The 26,441-nt window shown below is 41.0% G+C and overlaps 1 protein-coding gene across 2 annotated transcripts; it reads right to left on the bottom strand.

Annotated features, from left to right (window-relative positions):
• Nucleotides 1-25,413, bottom strand: LOC127453109 (WD and tetratricopeptide repeats protein 1-like). 2 transcript variants are annotated; one of them, XM_051719219.1, is made up of 17 exons: nucleotides 25,202-25,413; nucleotides 22,245-22,395; nucleotides 20,589-20,672; nucleotides 19,770-19,816; nucleotides 19,577-19,688; nucleotides 18,547-18,734; nucleotides 14,435-14,617; nucleotides 13,685-13,779; nucleotides 13,473-13,588; nucleotides 13,244-13,319; nucleotides 12,808-12,898; nucleotides 12,477-12,650; nucleotides 11,805-12,040; nucleotides 10,916-11,084; nucleotides 1,664-1,856; nucleotides 1,268-1,444; nucleotides 1-1,167 (listed from the first exon to the last, which is right to left on the bottom strand). In XM_051719219.1, the coding sequence occupies exons 2-17, from the start codon at nucleotides 22,308-22,310 to the stop codon at nucleotides 1,054-1,056; spliced, it is 2,121 nt and encodes a 706-aa protein (XP_051575179.1). In that variant the 5' UTR covers nucleotides 22,311-22,395; nucleotides 25,202-25,413; the 3' UTR covers nucleotides 1-1,053. The 2 variants fall into 2 exon arrangements, with proteins under 2 accessions (XP_051575179.1, XP_051575180.1); XM_051719220.1 differs by having other exon boundaries at nucleotides 1-1,444.
• Nucleotides 25,414-26,441: the final 1,028 nt, after the last annotated feature.

Here is a 26,441-nt window from a genome sequence, read left to right as displayed (position 1 = left end):
AACAGAGCTGTTGCAGAACTTTGAGAGTCATTTATTTTTTATATATTTTGCACTAAACTGTACTGACATCTCAAAAAAAAAAAAAAAAAAAAAGAGGAAAAACAAAATCATGGAGAAACAAAAGCACACATCTCAAAATAATCTATTAGAAGACACAATTCCATTTTTCTGTTTTCCTCCAAACCTTTTATATGAAGTCATTTCAGCTGAAGACTGACAGTAAGTGCAGACTGCAGTTAAATCTTGTCGTCTGGTATCGATAACAAACTGCTATTACAAAGGATTCAGATGATATAATAAGACCCTAATGGTCTTAATTAAACAAGATAGATCTGCTATGCAAAAATATGATCTTTATTTATTGACACGTTTCTGCACAGAGTGTATTTGATTATTGTATAGGCCATATTTTATGTGCATAACAACGTAATAAATAAAGCACATGTCAGCATCTTTTCATTTGATACAAAACTTGTGCATTAAAATCTTTGTCTCTATGTGTGTCTTTATTCCTGTATAATGTTTTATAATCTCTTCTCAGCTTTATCTATGAAGACAAAGAGCAAGTCACCCTTCTACTTGTGCCAGTGAAGAAAAAAAGGTTAAAAATAAACATAATTCCAATGTTTCAATACATCTCTTATAGACATCTGACAATAAACATTAACAACAAAGCATCTTCAATCCCAGCAAACCAGCGAAAACACCAACATTCAGAACGCAATCTGCATTGAACACAAACACTGTTTCTTTTAGTGCAGAATAGATTCAAAATGAAAGTGCCACACTCCTATAAACATACTTTATTGAACGGTAACATATTTGACTGTCCTCTGATGCTCATAACATAACAATGATCATGTTCAATCAGAAAATAAAGAAAATGAGAATGAGAAATGAGGACAAACTATGGTGGCCAACAGTGTCCTGCAGCAAGCCCTGTATTAGAAAGGAAACGGAGCGCTTTGTGACTTTGGAAGCAAGCTTTAACCTGACTGTAGCGCGTCATGTTTTGCAGACATTGATCAATAAGTGCTTTGAACTGACTTCAATTTAGCGAGGAGCATTTGAATTGCACCTCATCCTCATCAAGGGCCTCCTCTCCTCCAAACATCTGCTGTCCATGCGGCCGGTGCAGAGCTGAGCGCCAACATTCATGTTCACAAACTGAAATTGAAGAGTAAATTGTAAGGTGCTTTTCCCTCTTCTCAAACGGGACGGGTGTGTGATGGAAGACGGCTATATTCTAGCTGGATCGGCACTGCACCTGCCCATCTGAGCTGTCCTCCTCATCAGAGCCCTCAGCTCCTCTGCTGTTCAGACCCGTGATACGGTAGCCCATGTTCAACAGCATCACCTCCAGCGGGTCGGCATTCATGCGCCGTTGGTTGGCCTGCGCCGCTCCATCCATGTCCCCCACCACACGAACATTCTCGCTCTCCGACTGGATGTACAGAAGACAAAAAAATTGTTTGCTGTTTGTCCAAAATTAGCCTTGATTATTAAAACGACATGTTCTTGTTGACAAGTAATGCTGGGCAATACTGCCAACTTATGATATACAGTATATATGACACTTAGATTTGTCACCCAGCAGGAGGCTCTACATTCCCTCAAAACTAATGACACATGCCAGTGATGTGCAGTTAGATTGCTTTCATACCTCTGGTCTGGGGCTCCACAGTCGCACCACTGGATCGATGCCGCTGGTTGCCAGGAAACAGAAACTGGGATGCGGCTGTAGGCAGTTCACTATAGACTCATCTCCCTGTAAGATCCGCACCAGGTTTGTCGTCTCTTTCTCCCAGATGAAAAACGAGCCATCATCAGAGCCGCTCACTATGTACTGACTTTTACTGTAGAAAGTAAATACAGAATGAAACTGAAATGACAAAATGACACATGCAGTATTGCAGTTGCTAGTGTATTCTGGGTAAATGCTACAGAGTTGCTAGGGTGTTCTTGGTTGTTGCTATGGTAGTGGATAGATAGAGACAGTTAAAGTTAAAAAGGTAGACAGACAGACAGACAGAAACAAATACACAGATAGACATACAGGCAGACAAACAGAGATAAATAGGGATGGGATGGAAAGACAGACAGGTAGATAGACAGACAGAGTCACAGAGATAGACAGACAGACCAACAGACAAAAAGATAGACAGACAGATAGAGATAGGAGACAGGCAAAAAGATAGACAGACATGTAAACAGACAGACAAACAAAAAGATAACTGACAGACAGATACAAATAAACAGACAGACAGAGAGAGCTAAACAGATAGACAGACAGACAAGATAGAGATAGATAGACAGACAGGTAGATAGAGAGACAGATCGAGTCACATAGATAGACAAAGACCAACAGACCAAAAGATAGACAGAGAAACAAACAGATAACAAACAAACACACAGATAGACAGACAGATAGAGATAGACAGAAAGACAGGCAAAAAGATATCTGACAGACAGATACAAATAAACAGACAGACTGACATCTAGATAAATTGACAGACAGGCAAAAAGATAGTGATAGAGAGAACAACAGACAGATAAACAGAGACAGGTAGACAGACAGACAGGTAGATAGACAGATAGACCGAGTCACAGAGACAGACAGAAAGACCAAAAGATAGACAGAGAAACAATCAGATAACAAAAAAAAAAAAACATACACAGATAGACAGACAGACAAAGAGATAAATAGAAAGACAGACAGACAAAGAGACAGACAGAGATAAACAGACCAAAAGATAGACAGACAGGCAAAAAGATATTGATCGATAGACAGACAGACAGACAAACAGGTAGACAGACAGACAGAGAGAGCTAAACAGATAGATAGACAGGTAGATAGAGAGACAGATCGAGTCACAGAGATAGACAAAGACCAACAGACCAAAAGATAGACAGACAGATAGAGATAGACAGAGACAGAGACAGGCAAAAAGATAGACAGACAGACATGTAAACAGACAGACAAACAAAAAGATAACTGACAGACAGATACAAATAAACAGACAGACTGACATCTAGATAAATTGACAGACAGACAGGCAAAAAGATAGTGATCGATAGACAGACAGACAGACAAACAGGTAGACAGACAGACAAGATAGAGATACATAGACAGACAGGTAGATAGAGAGACAGATCGAGTCACATAGATAGACAAAGACCAACAGACCAAAAGATAGACAGAGAAACAAACAGATAACAAACAAACACACAGATAGACAAACAGACAGACAAATAGACAGACAGAGATAAACAGACAGACAGATAGACCAACAGACCAAAAGATAGACAGACAGATAGAGATAGACAGAAAGACAGGCAAAAAGATATCTGACAGACAGATACAAATAAACAGACAGACTGACATCTAGATAAATTGACAGACAGGCAAAAAGATAGTGATAGAGAGAACGACAGACAGATAAACAGAGATAGGTAGACAGACAGACAGGTAGACAGACAGAGAGAGCTAAACAGATAGACAGACAAGATAGAGATAGACAGACAGGTAGATAGACAGATAGACCAAGTCACAGAGATAGACAGAAAGACCAAAAGATAGACAGAGAAACAAACAGATAACAAAAAAAAACATACACAGATAGACAGACAGACAAAGAGATAAATAGAAAGACAGACCAAAAGATAGACAGACAGGCAAAAAGATAGACAGACATGTAAACAGACAGACTGACATCTAGATAAATTGACAGACAGACAGGCAAAAAGATAGTGATCGATAGACAGACAGACAGACAAACAGGTAGACAGACAGACAGAGAGAGCTAAACAGATAGACAGACAGACAAGATAGAGATAGATAGACAGACAGGTAGATAGAGAGATAGATCGAGTCACAGAGATAGACAAAGACCAACAGACCAAAAGATAGACAGAGAAACAAACAGATAACAAAAAAAATATACACAGATAGACAGACAGACAGAGAGATAAATAGAAAGACAGACAGACAAAGAGACCAGACAGAGATAAACAGACCAGATAGAGATAGACAGACAGGCAAAAAGATAACTGACAAACAGATACAAATAAACAGACAGACTGACATCTAGATAAATTGACAGACAGGTAGGTAGACAGACACACAGACAGACAGATAAACAGAGATAGGCAGATAGACAGAGAAGATAGAGATAGACAGACAGACAGACAGACAGACAAGAGATAGACAGTCACAGAGACAGACAGAAAGACCAACAGACCAAAAGATGGACAGAGAAACAAACAGATAAACAAACAGACACAGATAGACAGAGAGATAAATAGACAGACAGACACAGACAGACAAATAGACAGACAAAGATAAACAGACAGACCAAAAGATAGACAAAGAGATGGAGATAGACAGAGAGACAGACAGACAGACAAACAAAAAGATAACAGAAAAATACAAATAAACAGACAAACTGACATCTAGATAAATTGACAAACAGACAGACAAGCAAAAAGACAGTGATGGACAGACAGGTGTCTGTCTATCTATCTATCTTTCGCTTCCTGCTTCGCTACTGTTTGGACACGTCTGCTTACTGCTCCGCGCTTCGCTCCCTTGCATCTGCATTTTAATCTCTAATTCATATCAGAAGTTTAGCACAGTGCTCAAAATGACCTAATTTGGCACCCATACTACAACCAGAGACTTTTGGGACTGAAATATAAAAAATAAAAAAAAATAAAAAAAGAGCATTTTCTGTGAAAGCAGTCTACAAGCCTCCTACTACCGGCAGTTTACATTCCTGAAAAGGGACAATACAGCTGCCTTCACACAGACTGATGAGAAAGAAAATGCCTCCTTTCAGACCAAACTCCCCTTGCTGCACAAACTGCCATAGACTTCTACAACAACAACAAAAATCGCAGTTCTTGAAACAAAACTACTTGCAGTATTGCCAACCTTGAAGGAATACACAGGAGAGTGTCACCAGGGACCTCCTCAGCCTACAGCCGGTGAGTCCTGTGAATCAGGTGGCAAAAGTGACTTGACCCAAAGGTGCTTGACATATCAGACAATCACAAGCAACGCATATTGCAGCATTGGCATCTTCCACTCCAGTTATGACTCGACTAACCAATACTGATATTCTTCCACCCCCGATACGTCTTGAAAATAGATTTGAACCATTAATGAATGTAGAGGAAGAAACCCTAAAAGTGATCAGGCATAGATCACATCAACCAGCAGCTAACATTGCAGCTGGCAGGCGCTCAAGGTCGAGCAGGCAGGGGCATTCAGCTGAGATCACAGCTGAGCCCATCAATCTGATAGTGGGGGTCTCCGTTATCAGAAACATTGGTTGCAGGGCTACTACAACATGCTGCCTTCCTCAAGCAATGGTTTCAGAGGTAAATAAGGAACTTCTGAACATTCTGATGAACCATAAGACCGTGAATCAGGTTATTATACATGTGGGGGGAAATTATATTCAGAAAGAGCAGTCAGAACTCCTTAAGGGGGATTTCAATGGACTCTTTGAAACACTTGGGAGATTGAAAGTTCAGTCGTTCTTCAGTGGACCACTCCCAGCCCAAGGAACAAATATGTTTTGGTGCAACACTTGGCTGCACAAAACCTGCAACATGAGAGGACTGAACTACATTGATAACTTCAATCTTTTCTGGAGTCAAAGATAACTTTTTAACCCAAACAACCTTGGTGCAAAAGTGCTAAAGGACAATATCTACTTCTCCCTCCTTCATCCATCTGCAACGTGCACAAACCTGGATGGACATTTGATCGACAAATCCCTCAATAACACAGTGAAGACACAACAACATGGGTCTGAGCCACACACAGAGCATAGTACAGTCATACTGTGATAACTTAAAACTGCTCCAAGATACAGACACAGGATGACTTCCTGGAAAAAAGCCAAGGGAGCCAAGATAACATACTTCAGCCCCCAGAAACACCAGAGCCACAGTCTCTGTCACCACTGTGGTGGGGTGAGCAAGAGACAGACACAGCGGGTGTGGTGTCAAGCCTCAGAGAGGCATTTATTGGAAATAATAATAAAAATAACAAGTCCATAAAAGGGGTAATAAAGTGTTCAAGGGGGAATAGTGTTCACAATAAAGGGGGAATCTGGCATCCTCGCAGTGAGACGGGGCTCCGTGAAGGGCGGGGTAGTGTCCATAGAATGGCCCAGGCATGAGCTGGGTCTGTCGGCCGCTCATGCTCCCCTCCAGGGTCCACAGCGCGAGGGGTGGCGGCGTCCTTGGCGGCCTATCTTCCCAGGCCCGCTGCAGGTGTGAGGGGAAGGCGGCCCGGCATCTAGCCTGTCAGCGGCAACGTGAGCTGTTCACCCCTGGCGACTCATTAATGTGTCCAGGGGTCCGAGGAACGGGTCCGGCAGCGCCTCCAATTCCGAACCCTCCCAGCTCTGGTCCTGGGCGTGAGAGGATGCCAGTGTGTGCACACATGTAGATTTGAAGTTTTTAAAGACAGTGGTGATGAAGCATTATTCACAGCAGGTGCGCTTCATTCACCGCTGTCAAAACAAGGCTTATTAATTATGCACCTCTTCTCGCTCTCCTGCCCAACTCCCATCGTGAGCCTGGCTGAAGGGCGGCCCTATGAGGTGGGGCGACGATGACGTGCCAGAGAGGCGGATCATTCCGCCACACCACACACTTTCTCACTCTCGTCAACATCCCCACTTCTGAGCTTCTCTGAGAAAATGGAGGAACTAGTGTATGCTGGAAGAAAGCTCTCCCACTCCATTACTGCGAGCCCCCAGATACCAACCAAAAAACGGTGGGCACCTCTACCACCAAAGCCTGCAGGCCCAGCTCACCCTCCCTCTGAGAGAGCTCTCCGGCCACTGCCAGGGCCCACATCATCCTTCTTTTGCTCTCGATGAACAAACAACTGATAACAGCTCTCAGTGATATGTATCGGATCCCCGCTACGGTAGCAGCAACACTCACAAATGTTTACAGAGCAAGCGGGAACCCGCTGTGCCAGTAGCTTTTTCAATATCTGTTAAGTGATAGGAAGACTAAGGCCTTCTCGAGATGTAGAGCAAACTGATCTAATCTGTTGCCTATCAGATATCAATCCAACATTACTGTGGGGCCAAAAACAAATACTGTCAAATTAGCACTTTTAAACATCCACTCACTAAAGAACAAGCCATGTTTTGTCAATGACCTCATCACCACAAACAACCGGGACTTTATGTTTCTAAATAAGACTTGGTTAGATAACAGCTGCAGTGCAACAGTCCTCAATGAAACAGCCCCTCCAAACTTTACTTTCATGAGTGTCTGTAGAGCTGTTAGGAGAGGTGGAGGATTAGCGGCAATATTTAAAAGATGTCTTTCAATGCAAGCAAGTGTCACTTGGTGATTACTTGACCTCTGAATATCTAAGTATTGTACTAAAAGGCGCTCCACGCATTCCATTTATAATTATTTATAGGCCTCCAAAATACTCTCCTGGCTTTGTTGATGATTTTACAGAACTGTTATCAACAACTTCCTCTGAATTTTATGGTTTTGTTATTGCTGGGGATTTCAACATTCATATAGATAATACTGAACACAACACTGCAAAAGAACTCAAAACCGTTTTAAACACTTTTGATCTGACTCAGCATGTAGATGGACCCACACACAATCACGGACACACTCTTGATCTTGAAGCTGAATGAATGTGGCGGAAAACACAACTTGAAGTCCATTATAATATCTATAATGACAGCCTTCATGCTTTCAATTTGGAACTAGGCACAGAATGTCTTCTAAAACATTATTAACAGCAATATAAACAACACCCGTACTCTTTTTGTTACTGTAGAGTGACTAACAAACCCCCCCAAACACAGGTTCCCTGTGAAATGCTCTCTGACAGCAAATGCAACGAGTTTTCATCATTTTTCATGAAGAAGATCAATGTTATTAGAATGGCGATCAGCTCGTCCTCATGTTGCACTGAGGTCAGACAGCACCCACCACAAAAACCTTAGAAATTGTCACTATGTCTGATTTTGAAGCAACTGATGGCAAAACCCTGGAAGAAATAGTACAGCATCTTAAAATGTCAACCTGCTGTCTTGACACACTCCCCACATCATTTTTCAAAAATGTGTTTAACTGTCTGGAAAAAAGATCTGTTAGAAATAGTAAATGCGTCACTCCTTTCAGGCACGTTTCCGAAGTTCCTGAAAACTGCCGTGGTCAAGCCCCTTCTTCAAAAGAGCAATCTAGATAACTCGATATTGAACAACTGCAGACCAATTTCAAATCTTCCTTTTATAGGCAAAATCATTGAAAAGGTTGTTTTCAGTCAGCTGAACACAGTAGCGGTTCTAGCTTGTATGGCACCCTGGGCGAAACCCGCTTCCACACGCCCCCAAAGTTGTTGAACGGAGGGGGGCCTCACCCCCTCATGCCCCCCCCCCCCACAAGATGCCACCCTGGGCAACTGCCCATGTTGCCCATGCCTAAATCCGCCACTGGCTGAACAAGTTCTTAATCTTGAATTCAGTCTGGTTTCTGAGCACATCATAGCACAGAGACGGTGCTCATAAAGATCCTTAATGATATTCAGCTAAATAATGATATCAGTGCTGGTATAATTAGATCTCAGTGCTGCTTTGACAATGTTGACCACAACATTCTCCTAGACAAATTAGAAAACTGGGTAGGGCTCTCTGGGACAGCCCTCAGCTGGCTCAGGTCTTATCTAGAAGGGAGGGGTTACTATGTGAACATAGGCAACTATGAATCTGAGTGGACATCCATGACGTGCGGAGTTCCACAAGACTCAATTCTTGCACCACTCCTGTTCAACCTGTATATGCTCCCACTAGGCTAAAAAAGAACCAAACTGCATACCATAGCAATGCAGACGACCTATTGGCAAATGACTACAGCCCTATAGACTCTCTGTGCCAGTGCATTGATGAAATTAACAGTTGGATGTGCCAAAACTTCCTTCAGTTAAATAACAACAAGACAGCGGTCATTGTATTTGGCAACAAAGGAGAAATTCTCAATGTGAACACATACCTTGACTCCAAGGGTCTAAAGACCAAAAAATCAAGTCATGAACTTGGTGTCATTTTGGAGTCAGACCTTACTTTCTAGTCACATCAAAGCAATAACTAAATCAGCCTACTATCATCTCAAAAATATAGCCAGAATTTTGTATCCAGTCAAGACTTTAAGAAACTTGTTCATGCATTCATCACCAGTATGGTGGACTACTGCAATGGACTCCTCACCGGCCTTCCCAAAAAGACCATTAGACACCTGCAGCTCATTCAAAATGCCGCTGCCAGGATTCTCACCTGAACCAAAAAAATCTGAGCTTATTACTCCAGTCCTCTGGTCTTTACACTGGCTTCCAGTCACATTTAGAATAGATTTTAAAGTACTATTACTCGTTTATAAATCGCTCAATGGCATAGGACCTAAATACATTTCAGATATGCTTGTTGAATATAAACCTAACAGACCTCTCAGATCATTAGGATCAAGTCAGTTAGACATACGAGGGTTCACTCAAAACAAGGTGAGACAGCGTTTAGCTATTATGCCACCCGCAGCTGGCACCAGCTTCCAGAAGAGGTCAGATGTGCTCCAACAGTAGCCACATTCAAATCCAGACTGAAAACACTTTAACTGTGCATTTACTGACTGAACACTGTGCTGCACTAACTGATTGCACTGCATCATTTTATTTCTGTATTATTTTTTATTTATTTTAATACATTTTTACTTATTTTTAATTCAATTTATTACTTTTTAATCTCATTTCTTGTTCTTAATTTTATCTTGTATTTTTCGTTTTCATTTATATGTAAAGCACTTTGAATTGCCATTGTGTATGAAATGTGCTATATAAATAAACTTGCCTTTCCTAAGTAGGTAGACAGACAGATAAACAGAGATAGATAGACAGACAGACAGACAATATAGACAGATAAACAGAGATAGACAGACAGACAGAAAATAGACAGACAGATAAACAGAGATAGACAGACAGACAGGTAGGTAGACAGACACAAAGACAGATAAACAGAGATAGATAGACAGACAGAAAATAGACAGACAGATAAACAGAGATAGACAGACAGACAGACAGGTAGGTAGACAGACAGAAAAGATAGACAGATAAATGGAGACAGACAGACAGACAAAACTGAAATAGACAGACAGACAGGTAGGTAGACAGACAGACAGACAGACAGATGCACAGAGATAGATAGAGAGAGAGACAGACAGACAAGATAGAGATAGACAGACAGGTAGACAGACAGACAAGACTGAGATAGACAGACAGACAGATGCACAGATAGATACACAGACAGACAGACAAGATGGACATAGACAGACAGAAAAAATAGACAGACAGACAGACAGGATGGATATAGACAGACAGACAAAATAGACAGACAGACAGACAGGTAGACAGATAGATAAATGGAGATAGACAGACAGACAGGTAGACAGACAGACAGACGAACAGAGATAAACAGAGATAGATATAGACAGACAGACAAGATAGAGATAGACAGAGTAACAGAGATAGATATACAGACATAGACAGACAGAGAAACAAACAGATAACAAACAAACAGACACAGATAGGCAGACAAATAGACAGACAGACAGACAAACAGAGATAGACAAACAGACAGATAAATAGGCAGGTAGGCAGATACATAGATAGACAGATAGGCCAAGAAATAAAAAAATAGACAGACTGACAGACAGGCAAAAAGACAGACAGACAGACAGACAGACAAATTGACAAACAGACTGACAGATAGATAAACGGACAGACAGACAGAAAATCAGAAAGTTTACAAAACCAGCATATTTTCTAAATCAGTTCACCATAATAAAGCATCATTGAGAGTAGATTAACCTTCCAAAGAAATTTGCTTCTTTGATGTCAGTGGTGGTGTTGCAGTGACCACAGTAGCGATGTTTATAATCGAGGCTTCTCTCTCTTAGGACGATCTCATCTTCCGGGATCGACTCTTTCCGGCTGAAGTTTTGGAAGCGGATCGAGCTGTTCCCCTTTTTATCTTCAGCTGCATCAGATAAATGGAGAATATTTAGACCGGTATGATTATTCACATGACAAACAAACAAAATACACCATTAAGGTATTGTAAAGCAGTGCTTCTCAGCTGGTGTCATGACCCAAAATAAACCACAGGTCTGTTCTAATCAGGTCACAAACAGCAGGGAAATGCAATGCTTAATGCAGACAATAAAATGCAACGGATCATATATAGTTAGAATAGCAAACTAAACAGACTTGTCAGCTTTTTAAAGTGAGGAGAAAGGGGGGCCTGGGTAGCTCAGCGAGTACTGACGCTGACTATCACCCCTGGAGTCGCGAGTTCGAATCCAGGGCATGCTGAGTGACTCCAGCCAGGCCTCCCAGTTGCTAAGGAAGGCAGAGTCACATGGGGTAACCTCCTCTTGGTCGTCATTAGTAGTTCTCGCTCTCAATGGGGCGTGTGGTAAGTTGTGCATGGATCACAGAGAGTAGCATGAGCCTCCACGTGCTGCGAGTCTCCGCGGTGTCATGCACAACGAGCCACGTGATAAGACGGTTAATACTAACACAATGTTTGGCTGAATGCTTGTTCCATGTGTTTGGCTGCTAAATCACTCTTCTGCTGTGTACTTAAAGCATTTACAAAACTGTCCGTTTTTCCATTTAGCCTATGTAATGTTGAAAGAGGTAAAATCAGGGTCCTGAAGCAAAACCAGTCGAGAATCAGTGTTTGTAAAGAACGTACAGGAGTCTATTTTAGAGAAGAGCGCCGTTTTAATGTCCTTGTCCAGCGCGTCACATGCACTGCTGTGCGCTTGATCCGGAAACTTCCCTTTGAAGTCGTCTAGACACTCCAGCGCCTCTGCGACGTATTTGAGTTCAAATAGACAGCGTGCTAAACGGAAGTGTGCTTTCAGATGACTGGGGTTGAGTGACAGGGCCTTGAGACAGTCTCGCAGTGCGTCATAGTGATCACCGTCCCTGCAGAGACAGAGTATAACCACATAAACACAACATACATTCAAATATTAGCTCAGTTGTGCTTTCAATAGCTACAAACAAGGCTCATTTCATTAGGGGCCTTTCATAGAGAATGTTTTTTGTGTCCACCTGAGCCATTTTTTTGTTGTTTTTCTATGTAAAGATGTGCTAGACGGACATAGTTTTTTTTTTTGCCTTTTCTGGCTTTTTATTAGTGAGAGGACAGTGGAGAGGTGACAGAAAATGATAGGGGAGAAGAGTGGGAATGGGATTGGGAAAGGACCTCATGAGCCAGGACTCATACTCGGGTCATCCGTGATGCATCAGCATTATATGTCATGAGCGCAGCCCGCTAGGCTATGGCTCAGACCTAGACAGACAATGCATCAAGTGAAAAAAATCATAATTTAAAGACTTCATCACAGCATTAACACACCATTTGCGCTTCATGTAGGCGGCAGCACGGTTGCCGTACAGCATGGCATTTTGGCCGGCCTCATGGATGCCCAGACTGTACAGCTGTATGGCTTGAGTCCACTGCTGCCGAGCAAACGCATCATTCGCCTGCTGCTTGATTCTCTCCAGGTAAGGAGGAAGATCACCTGATCCACTGACACACACACACAGCACAACAGTTAGCACAACATAAAAATATGAAAATCGAACACAAACGATTTTGTTATAATGATCATTGCTGTCACTTCCTAGTCCTCAAGTACTCATGTCCATGCCTACCCTGGATAAGGGACAAGACAAATCATTATTACCTGTCAAGTTTGCCGTGAGTCAGTCTGAGGCGACTGGCAGGAAGGTGAATTCCATTAGACACTCCGTTGGTGGTTTTGCCATTCTGCACCTCTGCCAGAAGTGCACCATAAGGAAACATTAACCAAGAGCACAACAGCACCATATGATACCAATACCTATTACATGGGTCTCCGGAATACTGGATTCCGATTGGAAAATGACGGCATCTAGCGGTCTAACTACCGCACATCCATGTATCAGACCGCTCATCCGAGTATTGCGAGTCATCTTTCCTACTTCTCAGATCACTGTGAGATTGCTACAACTGGCTGATTGTACATTATCCCTTACATAACATTTCCAGTTATAATAATTAACAACAATACTTAATACTCCTGAATAATAAAAAAAAATTCTATAATGATTATTTACTTTTTGACAGTATTCAGAGCTTACCTGATGATGAGTGGCACTTTTTGGGTAGCAGAAATGTGTAAGGTCTCTGCTTAAATGTCAGATCGAATAAATACACCTAGAAACAACATTGCATAAATGTTTGTATATGGATATATCTCAGCGATGGACCTTCTTCCTCTTATAATAACTATTATTTCATCTTATAATAACTTTTAGCAATATACTGAAACCAGTGTTACAAAAGACGATCAGTATTCAAGTTAATTACCTGTTCTCCACCCATGTTAACTAGTAGCTCAGTCCCATCAGGGCTGAAGGTAACATAAGTTGCCACCAGAACTCTTAATCTGTTATTATAGTCAGGAAGTTTTACAGGTAAATGACCTGCAAACAGAGAAACAAATTCCGTAAAAGCAGATGAGGAATAGAGCGACATGACATGTTCAATTCAGGACTGAAACAGCACGTCTGATTACAAACCTGCCACATAATACTGTCCTGCCCCGTCCGGTATTGATTTCCGCTTGTCACAAAACGTATGAACTCCAGCTGATGAAGTCTGACTCAGAGACTTTCTACAAGAAGAAATAGTTTGGAAAAGAACACATACATGGCTTTGTGAGCAAGAATTTTACTAATTTGCATTAGTCTGACTTTCTTCAGTGAAACACAAAAGGAGATATCTAGCAGAATTTCTGAGTCACTCTTTTTTATACTATGAAAGTGTCACTGCCAAGCTCCAAAAAGGACAATAAATTATTAACAGTATTTTAAACATGTGCACAACTCATCTGCGTCCCCTCTGCTGCAGCTCTCAAATCTCAAGACACGTTTTTCAACTTTGGTCACGTCGTAATCGGAGGCACCATTTTTTAATTGCATGCAAGCGCGAATGAGATTTGAGAGCTGCAGTGGGGCGGAAGATGATCAGTGAATAACAACTAAAATCTGGGTCTGTTCCTCATACAAAGCTGTCACATTACTTCAGAAGATTTGAAATATATATATGGACTACTTTACTGATACTTTTCATGTGCTTTTTGGAGCTTAGTAATATAAATCACCATCCACTTTCATTGTGTGCAAAAGAGCAACTCGGACATTCTGTTTAGCATTTCATTTTGTGTTTCACAACAGAAAGACAGCCATACAGGTTTGGAACAACATGAGGAAATAATGACATAATTTTCATTTTTGGGAGCACTTTTCCTGTGATGATAATAAACTGACCTGTGATTGTGGATCATTCTAATGTCATAAAGCCGAACAAACGGGCCGTTGGCTCCCACAGCCAAGTAGTTGTTGTCACATGGGTTGATAGCGAGACATTTGGCTTCGACAAGCTGCCCGCAAAACTCCGTCAGGTCGATTAAAACCTCGGAGCGCTTGCTGCTCTCTCTCAAGTCATACTGCCTGCAGAGAAGGGAAAAACAGACAAATTAAAAACATTTGATGTCAGCACAAACACTATTAAAAGCTCTGTCCTCTACATGGACCGCATAAGATATAAGTGAGGCAGTCAACTTTGACATTGGTGAGAGACATTGCATGGCCAAACATCATTCAGTGTCCATGCATGTGTGAGCCCCCTGATGGGAGATACCACCCTGCAGCCAACACAACATCTGGAGCAAGTGGAACACGCTCTTCAAGGGCATATGAGCATGTTCTCTTAAGGGAACCTAGGTGGTTCGTGGAAATTTTCCCATTCGTTTAAGCTGCCATTATCGAATAGTAAGTGCGATGGATTGTAGGTTGAATTCGGATCCCCCATACATGCTATATAAGTTATGAGTTGGCATCTTCCCCCTTACTCTTGGAAGGCAGGGCCAAGAGGTCAAAGACACTTTATGGACACCACTAGAAGTGCTCTGGGGTTAGAATGGGCATACGGGGGGTTGTCCCCCAGTCTCCTAGTGTCCACTCCCCATAAGCTCCATTATAAGTGTCCACAGAGTGTCATTTTGTCCCCTTACCTACTAGTCTTCCCAATGGTCTTCATCATGTCCATGAAGTGTCTACGGTGCCCCCTTGCCACCTAAACTTCACCATAGTCTTCCTCATGTCCACAGAATCCCTATTTGTCCCCTTACCTACTAAATAACACTTTTGCATGCAAGAGCCCCTGGGATGCCCATCGTCGCCACAGTTCGTGACGGGCGGTGCCCGGGCATCCCCCAGAGCCGTTATAAGTGTGTTTTTTGTCATCTATGGCACTTAATACTTTTTGGCTGGTTTTCACTTGGTTTTGCCCCAGACCACATGGTGGGTGCCTGCTGTGCCCGCCCAGTGCCCTTTAAACCCATTTCATTGACTTTCGACCAAAACAGCACCGAAAAGGCCACCCCCCTTAGTATGTTGTCGAGGGCTCTCGAGGTGCCACCGTGTCAAATTTGGGGTCTGTATGACCCCCCGGACGCGATCCCACGTGCAATCTATTTTTAATTCAAATAGGCTTTCTGTGGACAGAGTGGCTTTGTTTGCAAATTATGCACTTTATTGAACTGCAAGTTTGATAAATACCACTATTTGACTGTTCTGGGTGTAAAACAAGTGGTTTAGTTGAGAAACGTCAGCTAGTTAGATAAGAAGAGGGCACTTTCTATGTTTTTTCCGTAAGTGCCCACCTGCAACTTAATTGACAAGCTCCACGTAGGCTGTCCATGGACAGATGTTTTTATACAAAATATAAATGTGTATGAATTGTTAATTGCATAAATGTGTTCAATGGGAAGCCCTGAGCGCCTTGCATGTGGTGTAATCCCAAAACTCATCCAAATAACTATAAATTATCTGATGAATATACTGGTGCATTTAGGTCTCTCAGTCAGTCTGTCTCATAGACTTCAATGACAGGCAGAAAGATCTATTGAAAATAATGAAAAATACTTTTTTGCATCCTAGGCCTTAGTCCTCTTAGTATTTCGATAAGGGGCACTCGTCGTGTCAGCATGTGAAATTTGGTTCTGTGGGACCTCTGGGCACACTGCCAGGGTGCATCCCACGAGCAACTTATTCCATTCATTTCAATAGGCTTTTTGTGTACACCCCTCAGACAGCTCCAAATGACTTCAATTTGAAGTCTGTAGCTTCTCATGGGCTCCTTAGACAGTGTGAAAAGTTTGAAGTCTGAATGAGTTCATTAAGTGCTTAATTGGCTGACTTGTGCACCTAAAGTGACAGTTAGTTTTTCTATAATATTTCTCTTGATTTTTTTTTTAAAAGTACTTCCCAATAAGTGAGAGACACACATTTTTTATACTTTGTTTATGAGGGCCCAAAGATGAAGTATTCGAAGCCCCTAGGTCTTAGCATCAAATTTAAAGTTATTTTCACCAATTCATACAGGAAGTGCCCAGCTGCAACTTATTTGACAGGCTCCACATAGGCTGTGAATGAAATGTCACTTGTTAATGCATTGTCCACGTAATACCTAACTGGGGCCCATTGAATAAGTTACAGGTGGGCACTTCCTGTATTATTGCTTAGTCATACAGGAAGTGCCCACCTGCATCTTATTTGACAGGCTCCACGTAGGCTGTCTGTGTCAGACGTTTTTATGCAAAAATATGCATTTCTATGAGTTTTAAATTGCATACATATGTTAAATGGTGTTATACAAATGGTTTTATTTAAAAATATGCACCTAAATAAATATGTCTTGAAAATGGATTGTCCAGAGGCCACCTATCTGAGGCCCATTAAATAAGTTGAACTTGGGAGACCATAGCTAAAAAACTCTAAATCCAAAACAGCATCCCACCTGCAACTTATTTGACAGGCTCCACGTAGGCTGTCCGTGGACAGACGTTAAGCTCCACAATCATTTAATATAATAAAAAAACCTATTTAGGTGGCTCTGCACTTCATCCTGCTACATGTTCATCCATCAAAACTTCAAAATTCCTCTGTCCATGAACAGCCTAATTTTTTTAATAGGATAGGTTGTACATGGGATGTCCAAATCTCAGCTTCTGAATAACATAGGAGGCTGAAACTTGTATTTCTATGCTTGTCTCAGTGTCCAATATTCATGGTGCAAATATGAAGAAGATTAGAGAAAGTCAAAAATTTCGACCAAAAAACTCAAACCCTTTGAGTTTTTTTGAGCTGAATTTTCAAGTTTCTCCAATCTTTTTGAAATTCACACCATGGAATGGGGACACCAAGACAAGCAGAGGACTGTGAGTTTCAGCTTCCAATGTCATCCAGAAACTGAGATCTGGACATCCCATGTACAACCTATCCCATTCAAAAATGTAGGCTGTTCATGGACAGAGGAATTTTGAGGTTACAAAGGTTGCATATTGTTCAGGGGGACTCGTAGAGTCTTATAGATGTGTTATTTTATTAAAAAATATGTTATTATAAAAATAGGCTGTAAGGGGGCATCTTAGGGTGTCAGTGGATGCGGGGGGGTGGACGGGGGTGGTCCTCCGACCTCTGGGGGCATTGGTGTCACTTAGGTGGTAAGGGGGCAGAGTAGACTTTTCATGGATAGCCCCGCCCCCTCCCGGACCCACCCCCGTGGACAGCCAATCGAAGTCCTTGGAGAGGTGGCCAATCCCAAAAATAGGCAGTCAGGGGGCATCAAAGGGGGTCTGTGGACACTGGGGGCTGCCCCCCAACATTGGGGGCATCAAATAGGTGGCAGGGGGGGAAGGACAGGCTGTCCAGGTAGGAAGACACCACCCCGTGGAAAGCCGACGAACTGCGAGGAAACAGTCTTTAGAAAGGCAAACTTTGGCAATTTTTAGCCCCGCCCCTGGGGGCCCCAGAGGCCAGGCGAGCGCTTCAGGCCAGGTCAGGGGGCCGCCCTGAAGGAGCTCAACGAGTCTCTCATAGCTAGAATTTGACTATTGGCTATGCAGCTTATGGACACTTTTCACATTTCCGGTTTTGTAACACGGCAGTAAACTATAGCAGGTTTAACATCTATAGCGGTAAATGGGAGACCACAGCAGCTATTACTTTAGCAAAACAGAACAACTCCCCTATTATGACTTTCCAAAGAGAGAAAAATAGAGAGCGGCAGTCAGAATAGAGAAAGATGCCAAATTTGAAGCTGTATCAGAAACCTTCTCGCAGCTGTGGTTACTAGTCTAGATATTTTTAATTAATGCCAGGGTTTTGTATTATGAAAGTATAACATTAAAGGTTTATGCAAAATAGTTAAAATATTTACTAGATTTACACTTCTAAAAAAAGGCGTCATCACACATCATCACGGTTTGTGAAAAGGGTCCACTCTGGCCAACATGTAAAGCAACCAACCACAAATCATTTCTTTGCACGTGCAATGTGAACCTGGGCGTGGCGTCTGAGGCATATACTCAACCTACCTGATGACCCCGTCCTCAGCGGCACTCCAGAAAATGTTGGGCCACAGGGGCGCCGTGGCGATTCGTTTCACACGGTTTGTGTGATCCGAGAACATGTGAATGGTCTCTTTTGCTGTGATGTCGTGGACGTGCACCTTGGTATCTGCGGCTCCTGTGATTAAGATTCGGTCCTCGGAGTGAGGCAGAAACTGTAAACACACACAATCAGAAAAAGATAATGAATAGATAATGCAGCCACTAGGGGTGTAAAAATGCATGCATATATCTGACAGATAAATTTCGATGCATTATGGAATTTAAGAATCAATTAGTAGTCATTCATTCACTCTCTTTAAAGGGAATGACACATAGTGCACTATATAGGGTATAGGAAGCAATTTCAGACTGATCTGAAAAAAACGTACCACTTAAAAGCTAAATGCCGGCTGATTAAAATTACCTCTGATTGGTCAATGACGCGTGGCGGTCGGGAAAAGATAATGAAAATGAACAGGGAACTTGCCGAGCAAAACTGCCTTTATACGCTACTTATAGATAGTTTTCAATTCTACGACCCTGCTTGATTTAAACATCGGACATATTTCATTTGTAATTATTGCTGCTATAAATGTTAACGTTACATCATATGCAAATTTATTTTTCCATGGTTTGCATACCATTTGTTTGCATCAAATCTTTATGTTGTATTATGTGATCCTTTATTCATATTAGCTCTATAATGCAATAAAGTTTAGTATTATTTTTCTGTTAATATATGCAGCCACACATGAGCCAAACCTCCCTGGTCCTAAATGCATCTGTGACTCTCATGCTCAAGTCCGGTGCATGTATGTGCTGTTTAAATCAGGAACGTTTAGAAACAAATTGATTATTTTTTTCTGCATATTTTTGAAAATAATTATGAATCATTCTAAAATAATCAAATTGAATCGTGACCAAATTTCAGATATTGAACCGTTGTCAGTGCAAATATTTACACCCCTAGCGGCCACTGTTTATTAAAGTCGAAACTTGCTTTAATAAAGTTTACCTTTACAGTGAAGATGTTGGCAGCATGTCCTGTGTGCATAGTGACGAGCTTCTTGTGTTTGAATGGATCCCAGATGATAGCGTGCTGATCATCAGATCCTGACGCCAAAAGACTAAACACAAACAACAAGGAATGAGTTTATATAGAGAGACACAATCACATAAAACACACCGAGATTCAACAGAGCACTTACTCTCCCCTCTCATTCCACTCCAGACAGTTCACACACCCCGAGTGACCCTGAAAACACACACAATAGTGCTATTTTCAGCCTTTTGATGATATTCAGGGTTTATCTCAAATGTACTAAATATTTGTATACATTACTCTGAAATGACTGAAAACGGATTATTTTTTTTTTTTACATTTTTTATCCTCTTTTCTCCCAATTTGGAATGCCCAATTCCCACTACTTAGTAGGTCCTTGTGGTGGCCTCTGCTTCTGAGACCGTCAATCCGCGCATCTTATCACGTGACTCGTTGTGCATGACACCGCAGAGACTCACAGCATGTGGAGGCTCATGCTACTCTCCACGATCCACACACAACTTACCACAAACTCCATTGAGAGCAAGAACCACTAATCACGACCACAAGGAGGTTACCCCATGTGACTCTACCCTCCCTAGCAACCGGGCCAATTTGGTTGCTTAGGAGACCTGGCTGGAGTCACTCAGCACACCCTGGATTCAAACTCGCGACTCAAGGTGTGGCAGTCAGCATCAATACTCGCTGAGATACCCAGGCCCCCAAAACTAATTCTTTCCCCCAAAGGACCAACCAATTTCAAGCCATTGCAGCCAAGTAGATCCAAAACGTTTAATGTAAGAAGTAAATCACAGTAAAACATCTAGTTAACAACTGTTTTTAACTAAATGCACACAAGGAAGAAGGATCATTTTAATTTAAAAGCACTAATAAATCAAAACAACATTTACTTGCTTTATTGAGCCGCTCTAATTAGCAGTTCTGAAATACCCAATAACACATTCATTTAGTCATAAAAAGTCACCTGTAGTTCTGTCTCCAGTCCTAGTCTCTTTATCAAGGGATCCGTCACATGATAGTGTCTCTGGAAGTCCAGGGCCCTGTTCTCCTACACAAATGGGTCAACACACACGACATGACTGTGTAAATCTTCATGCATTTACACTGCTTATCTCATAGCGCAAAACTAGTGCAAATCGTAACTGAACGCAACAAGGTAATTTGAATATGCAAAATGGAGAATCGCATTTAAGAGCTGCGGCAAAGATGAAGATTTTCAGTAAATAACAGCATAAATTTGGGTCTGCTCCTCACACAAAGCTCTCGGATAACTTCAGAAGACTTCAAATACAGTCTATAAGCCGTAAAGACTACTTCATATGAAATATGGCTCTTTTGTATGTTTGTGCATTTTTTTCTTTCTTATTAGAGCTTGACATTTGTGGTCACCAACAGGATTTTGCAGCACTTTTTCCAGATTATTGTGGCCCAAAATGACTTTTTTTCCTGCTGCTTTACTCAAAAATGGCTATGCCATTTGTAGTGAAAACTCACCATAGTATATTTGTGTAATTTGTGTCAGTTACCGGTGCAATTGCATGTAATTATTTTAGTGCATAACAACTGAATATTCAGCTAGCAAGCAAAAATTATAAATGCACACAAAAATACAATACATTTAAGATGGGGGGCGGGGGGGGAGCTCAGTGAGTATTGACCCTGACTATCACCCCTGGAGTCACGAGTTCGAGTGACTGCAGCCAGGTCTTCTAAGCAACCAAATTGGCCTGGTTGCTAGGGAGGGTAGAGTCACATGGGGTAACCTCCTCATGGTCGTGATTAGTGGTTCTCGCTCTCAATGGGGCGTGTGGTAAGTTGTGTGTGGATCGCGGAGAGTAGCATGAGCCTCCACATGCTGTGAGTCTCCGCGGTGTCATGCACAACGAGTCACGTGATAAGATGCGCGGATTGACGGTCTCAGAAGCGGAGGCAACTGAGACTTGTCCTCCACCACCCGGATTGATGCGAGTAACTGCGCCACCATGAGGACCTACTAAGTAGTGGGAATTGGGCATTCCAAATTGGGAGAAAAAGGGGATATAAAAAAAAAACAAAAGATGCGAAACAGAGATATACGAGTTCGATAATTATTTTTATATGAAAACCTTCTGCCTCAGACAATGCAAGTAAGTTTTAGTAAGGTTAAAATAGTTCACCTACAATAAAACTGTAAAATAAAAACACAACTTAGGATTCAACCTATTACATCACCTGATCCTGATCATTTGTTTTTACCGTGATTATCTGAGAGAACTGCGTTTAACGAGCACTTGAATTTCTAATCACATTGTCCTATCCAAATTGGGGATTTTTATGCAGCTATAGAAATGCCGCTCATGAACATGTTCCATGAATGTTGACTCTATAAGCCATATGAACTACTTCGTTCGTATGCAATATGGTTTCTTTTTGTCTTTTCTCATTGGAGCGTCACAGTCGTGGTCAATATAAACTATCATTGCATGTAAAAGAGCAGCGTGGTGATACTTAAAGAAATCTCCTTTTGTGTTTCACAGAGAAAATAACAGGTTTGGAATGACATGAGGGTGAGTATATAATTTTGAGAATCGAGAAAATAATGACAGTATGACAGCGGTATATCTCGCTATATCTTCCTCACCCTGATCTGCCTGTGCAGAAGATCAGTAGTGACGTTCCGTACGGACATGGTCTCACAGCAGGTCATGGAGCGTTGACTCGGGGTGTTGGATCCAGATGCCAAAGATCTCCGATCATCTGTGCGGTCCAAGCCTCACGGAGAGGCGGAGCAGCTATAATCGAAAACAAAGTATTACCAGGACAGAATACCAACAATTACAGTATTTACACTAAATATGGGTGATTCTTCCATTTGGGGCACACATGTATCACATGTCCTGGACTAAAGATCTGGGGCCGTATGCATAAAACTCAGAAATGCTCTTAGGAATAGTCTTCAGCTTCAACTTAAGTGTCAAAAAATTCTTAGCAAAGAGTAGGACTTGTGTAAGAGCGGGAGCTTTTTATAAAGATGCTAAAAGCAACTTTCAGCAAAGTCCAAGACTGATTCTTCGGTGCTGACTGAGGTGACACATAAGTGTTGTAAAATAAGGACTACAGTGATGTCGATCCAACCACTGAATCAGCCAATAGTGAGCCTTCAAAGGTAATACGTCCCAGCTGGGGTCACTCATGATTTAATGCAACACATTATAAAACAATGTTTTGATAAGTGGTTATTTTCTGTTGATTAATTCTTTGGTTAATCAAATGAGAAAGCCAAATTGAATTTCCTGTATTTTAAAACACATTTCCACATTTTGCCAAATGTTGTCCTCAGACAATGTGCAAATTGAAAGCTACAAAAAATCCAAATGCAAAATCTTGCAATATAGTATATATATATATATATATATATATATATATAAATAAAATACATATAATGAAATATAAACAGGACAATTTAAATCACAAAATGAAATGATAATAAACCAAACTGTTATAATCTCATTACAGTTACATATATATATATATATATATTTTTATTTTCTCCCCAATTTGGAATGCCCAATTCCCAATGCGCTCTAAGTCCTCGTGGTGGTGTAGTGACTCGCCTCAATCCGGGTGGAGGAGGAAGAATCTCAGTTGCCTCCGCGTCTGAGACCGTCAATCCGCACATCTTATCACGTGGCTTGTTGAGCGCGTTACAGCATCCACGCACAACTCACCACACGCCCCACCGAGAGCGAACCACATTATAGCAACCACGAGGAGGTTACCCCATGTGACTCTACCCTCCCTAGCAACCGGGCCAATTTGGTTGCTTAGGAGACCTGGCTGGAGTCACTCAGCACACCCTGGATTCAAACTCACGACTCCAGGTGTGATAGTCAGCGTCAATACTCGCTGAGATACCCAGACCCCTGAAAAAAGTCATTTTTGATCAAATCTAGACAGCAGCCATCACTCCAACACCTTATCCTTAAGTAATCATGCTAAATTGATCATTTGGTACTAGAAAAACTTGCCATTATATCAAACACAGCTGAAAGATATTTGGTTCGTTAAATGAAGCTTAACATTGTCTTTGTGTTTGTTTTTGAGTTGTCACAGTATACAATAGACTGGCATGTCTTAAGGTCAATATTAGGTCAAAAATGGCAAAAAAAGAAACAGCTTTCTCTAGAAACTCGTCAGTCAATCATTGTTTTGAGGAATGAAGGCTATACAGTGCTTGAAGATTTCATACAAAGGTGTACACTACAGTCTTCAAAGACAAAGGACAACTGACTCTAACAAGGACAGAAAGAGATGTGGAAGACCAGATGTACAACTAAACAAGAGGATAAGTACATCAGAGTCTCTAGTTTGAGAAATAGACGCCTCACATGTCCTCAGCTGACAGCTTCATTGAATTCTACCCGCTCAACACCAGTTTCATGTACAACAGTAAAGAGAAGACTCAGGGGTGCAGGCCTTATGGGAACAATTGCAAAGAAAAAGACACTTTTGAAAAGGTTCGAGTGGGCAAAGAAACACAGACATTGGACAACAGATAATTGGAAAAGAGTGTTCTGGATCTTAACCCCATTGAGCTTTTGTGGGATCAGCTAGACTGTAAGGTGCGTGAGAAGTGCCCGACAAGACAGTCACATCTATGGCAAGTGCTACAGGACAACTCTTTTAAGTAGTTTTTTCTAATTGTAATAGTAATTTATCACGTTATTAATGTCCTGACTATACATTGAGATCAGTTGAATGACACTTTGGTGAATAAAAGTACTGATATCTTTCCATAAGAGCAAAATCTGTACATTATTCCAAACTTTTGGCTGCCAGTGTGTGCATGCATGCATATATATATATACACACACACACACACACACACACACACACACACACACACACACACACACACACTGGTGGATTTCATTTTTGCTTAACTACGAAACACATTTGCCCAATTTCCACTGTCACAAGTCCAACACATTGTTCCTTTGTTACACAGTGTGTCGTCTCTTAACACTTATGAATCACACTTATTCTTAAGTCTAGGAGTAAGAGTAAAATGACGTCATTCTCAGAATTTTGGCACACTTCAGACTCAAGTTTTACTCTAAGCAGCTTTATACATACGAGCCCTGATCTTGGTCTTAATCAGCCTTCAAGTGGACTCTGATACTGTGATTGATGTTAATGACTAAAAGCATGACACATGCATGTACTACACATGTACTACAAATACAACGTGCTAATTTGTTGTCTTTTACCAAGCAGGCCAATATAATCTCTATTTTAGCATCTAGCAATAGGAGTCCTCAAAACAATTCTAAATCATGATTTTGTTCAGCTAACAACAACATTCATGCTCATTTAATTTAAACATAAACAAATAGCAGACTACAGTTGCATTCGCTAACTAAACTAAACATTTCAATAAAACCAAGCACTCTTGACAACAGTAATCCCGTGTGAAATAACTAACTGCTTTTGCAATGGTGATTTGGAAAATATAAATATATATATATATATATATATATATATATATATATATATATATATAGCCCAACATTTCATTTAGCTTGTGTGCAACATCACCTGTGCAGTCTGGCCTGATCTTATGTGCGCAGTCTGAAAACTCGATATTCACGCGGAAAACCGAAGACTGGTTTGAACAATTACATTCGATACTTTCACAAAAAGCTGAATAAAGTATCTCGGTTCATAAATGACTCGTTATGTTTAAGCGCTGGTGGGATTTTGAAGCTACATAATCGAGCTTCCTTGACTGAGCGATGACAGATCGGGTTGCCAGATCCCCTTAAATGCAACTGTTTATTCGTATTCAGTGACGTCACCGAGCAGGCCCGATCCCAGGCCAAAAATCGCTGAGGGTGCTTCTGAAATTAGTGGGGGTGCTCTGCATAAAGTGGAGACATGATGTATAATTTAGATGAAATCATAAATAAAAATTTAATGTGACCAAAACACAAAATACACTACATTTGTTTAAGACTTATTATTATTATTATTATTATTATGATTATTGTTGTTGTTGTTGTTTATTTTATGTACAATCATTAATTGTACGTAAAATAAACAATAATAATAATTATTATTATTATTTATTTTATGTACGATCATTAATTGTACTTAAAATAAACAATAATAATAATAATAATATTAATTATTATTATTATTATTATTTTACGTACAATCATTAATTGTACGTAAAATAAACAATAATAATAATAATAATTCACATTCCAAAATTGCTGAGGGTGCTTCTGAAAATAGTGGGGGTGCTCTGCATAAAGTGGAGACATAATGTATAATTTTGATGAAATCATAAATAAAGTTTTTTTTTTTGTTGTTTAATGTGACCAAAACACAAAATACACTGCATTTGTTTAAGATTTATTATTATTATTATTATTATTATTATTATTGTTTATTTTACATACAATCATTAATAGCTACGTTTTATCTGCGCATGAATGTAGCAAGCGATGTTGGAAAAAATATGTTATCCAAACTGATCTAGAATCAGTTTTCACATTCGACTTATAGTTAATGTTTGGATTTGTCTTTGGGAAACTGATCCTAAACCAGCAGTTATGGGCTGTTTTAGGTGGTGGATTGAGTGTGATAAGTCTATGAATTCTGTAAGCGCGAGTGGAGGTCATAACCCGGCACTCTTCAGCCAGTCGCGGCCCATTCAGCATAACGTGGCAGCCGGTTTCAGCTTATCGCCGCCCGTTCGGCCCCGATTCGCAGCCAGTTCGCCCCTGCTTATGTGTACGTTGAAAGCAGAATGCTGTGCTGCAAATTAGGACAC

The sequence above is a fragment of the Myxocyprinus asiaticus genome, chromosome 15 (genome assembly GCF_019703515.2).
Source record: "Myxocyprinus asiaticus isolate MX2 ecotype Aquarium Trade chromosome 15, UBuf_Myxa_2, whole genome shotgun sequence".
Lineage (NCBI taxonomy): Eukaryota > Metazoa > Chordata > Actinopteri > Cypriniformes > Catostomidae > Myxocyprinus > Myxocyprinus asiaticus.
The sequence above is the reverse complement of the archived record's forward strand: the minus strand, read 5'-3'. Positions and strand labels throughout refer to the sequence as shown.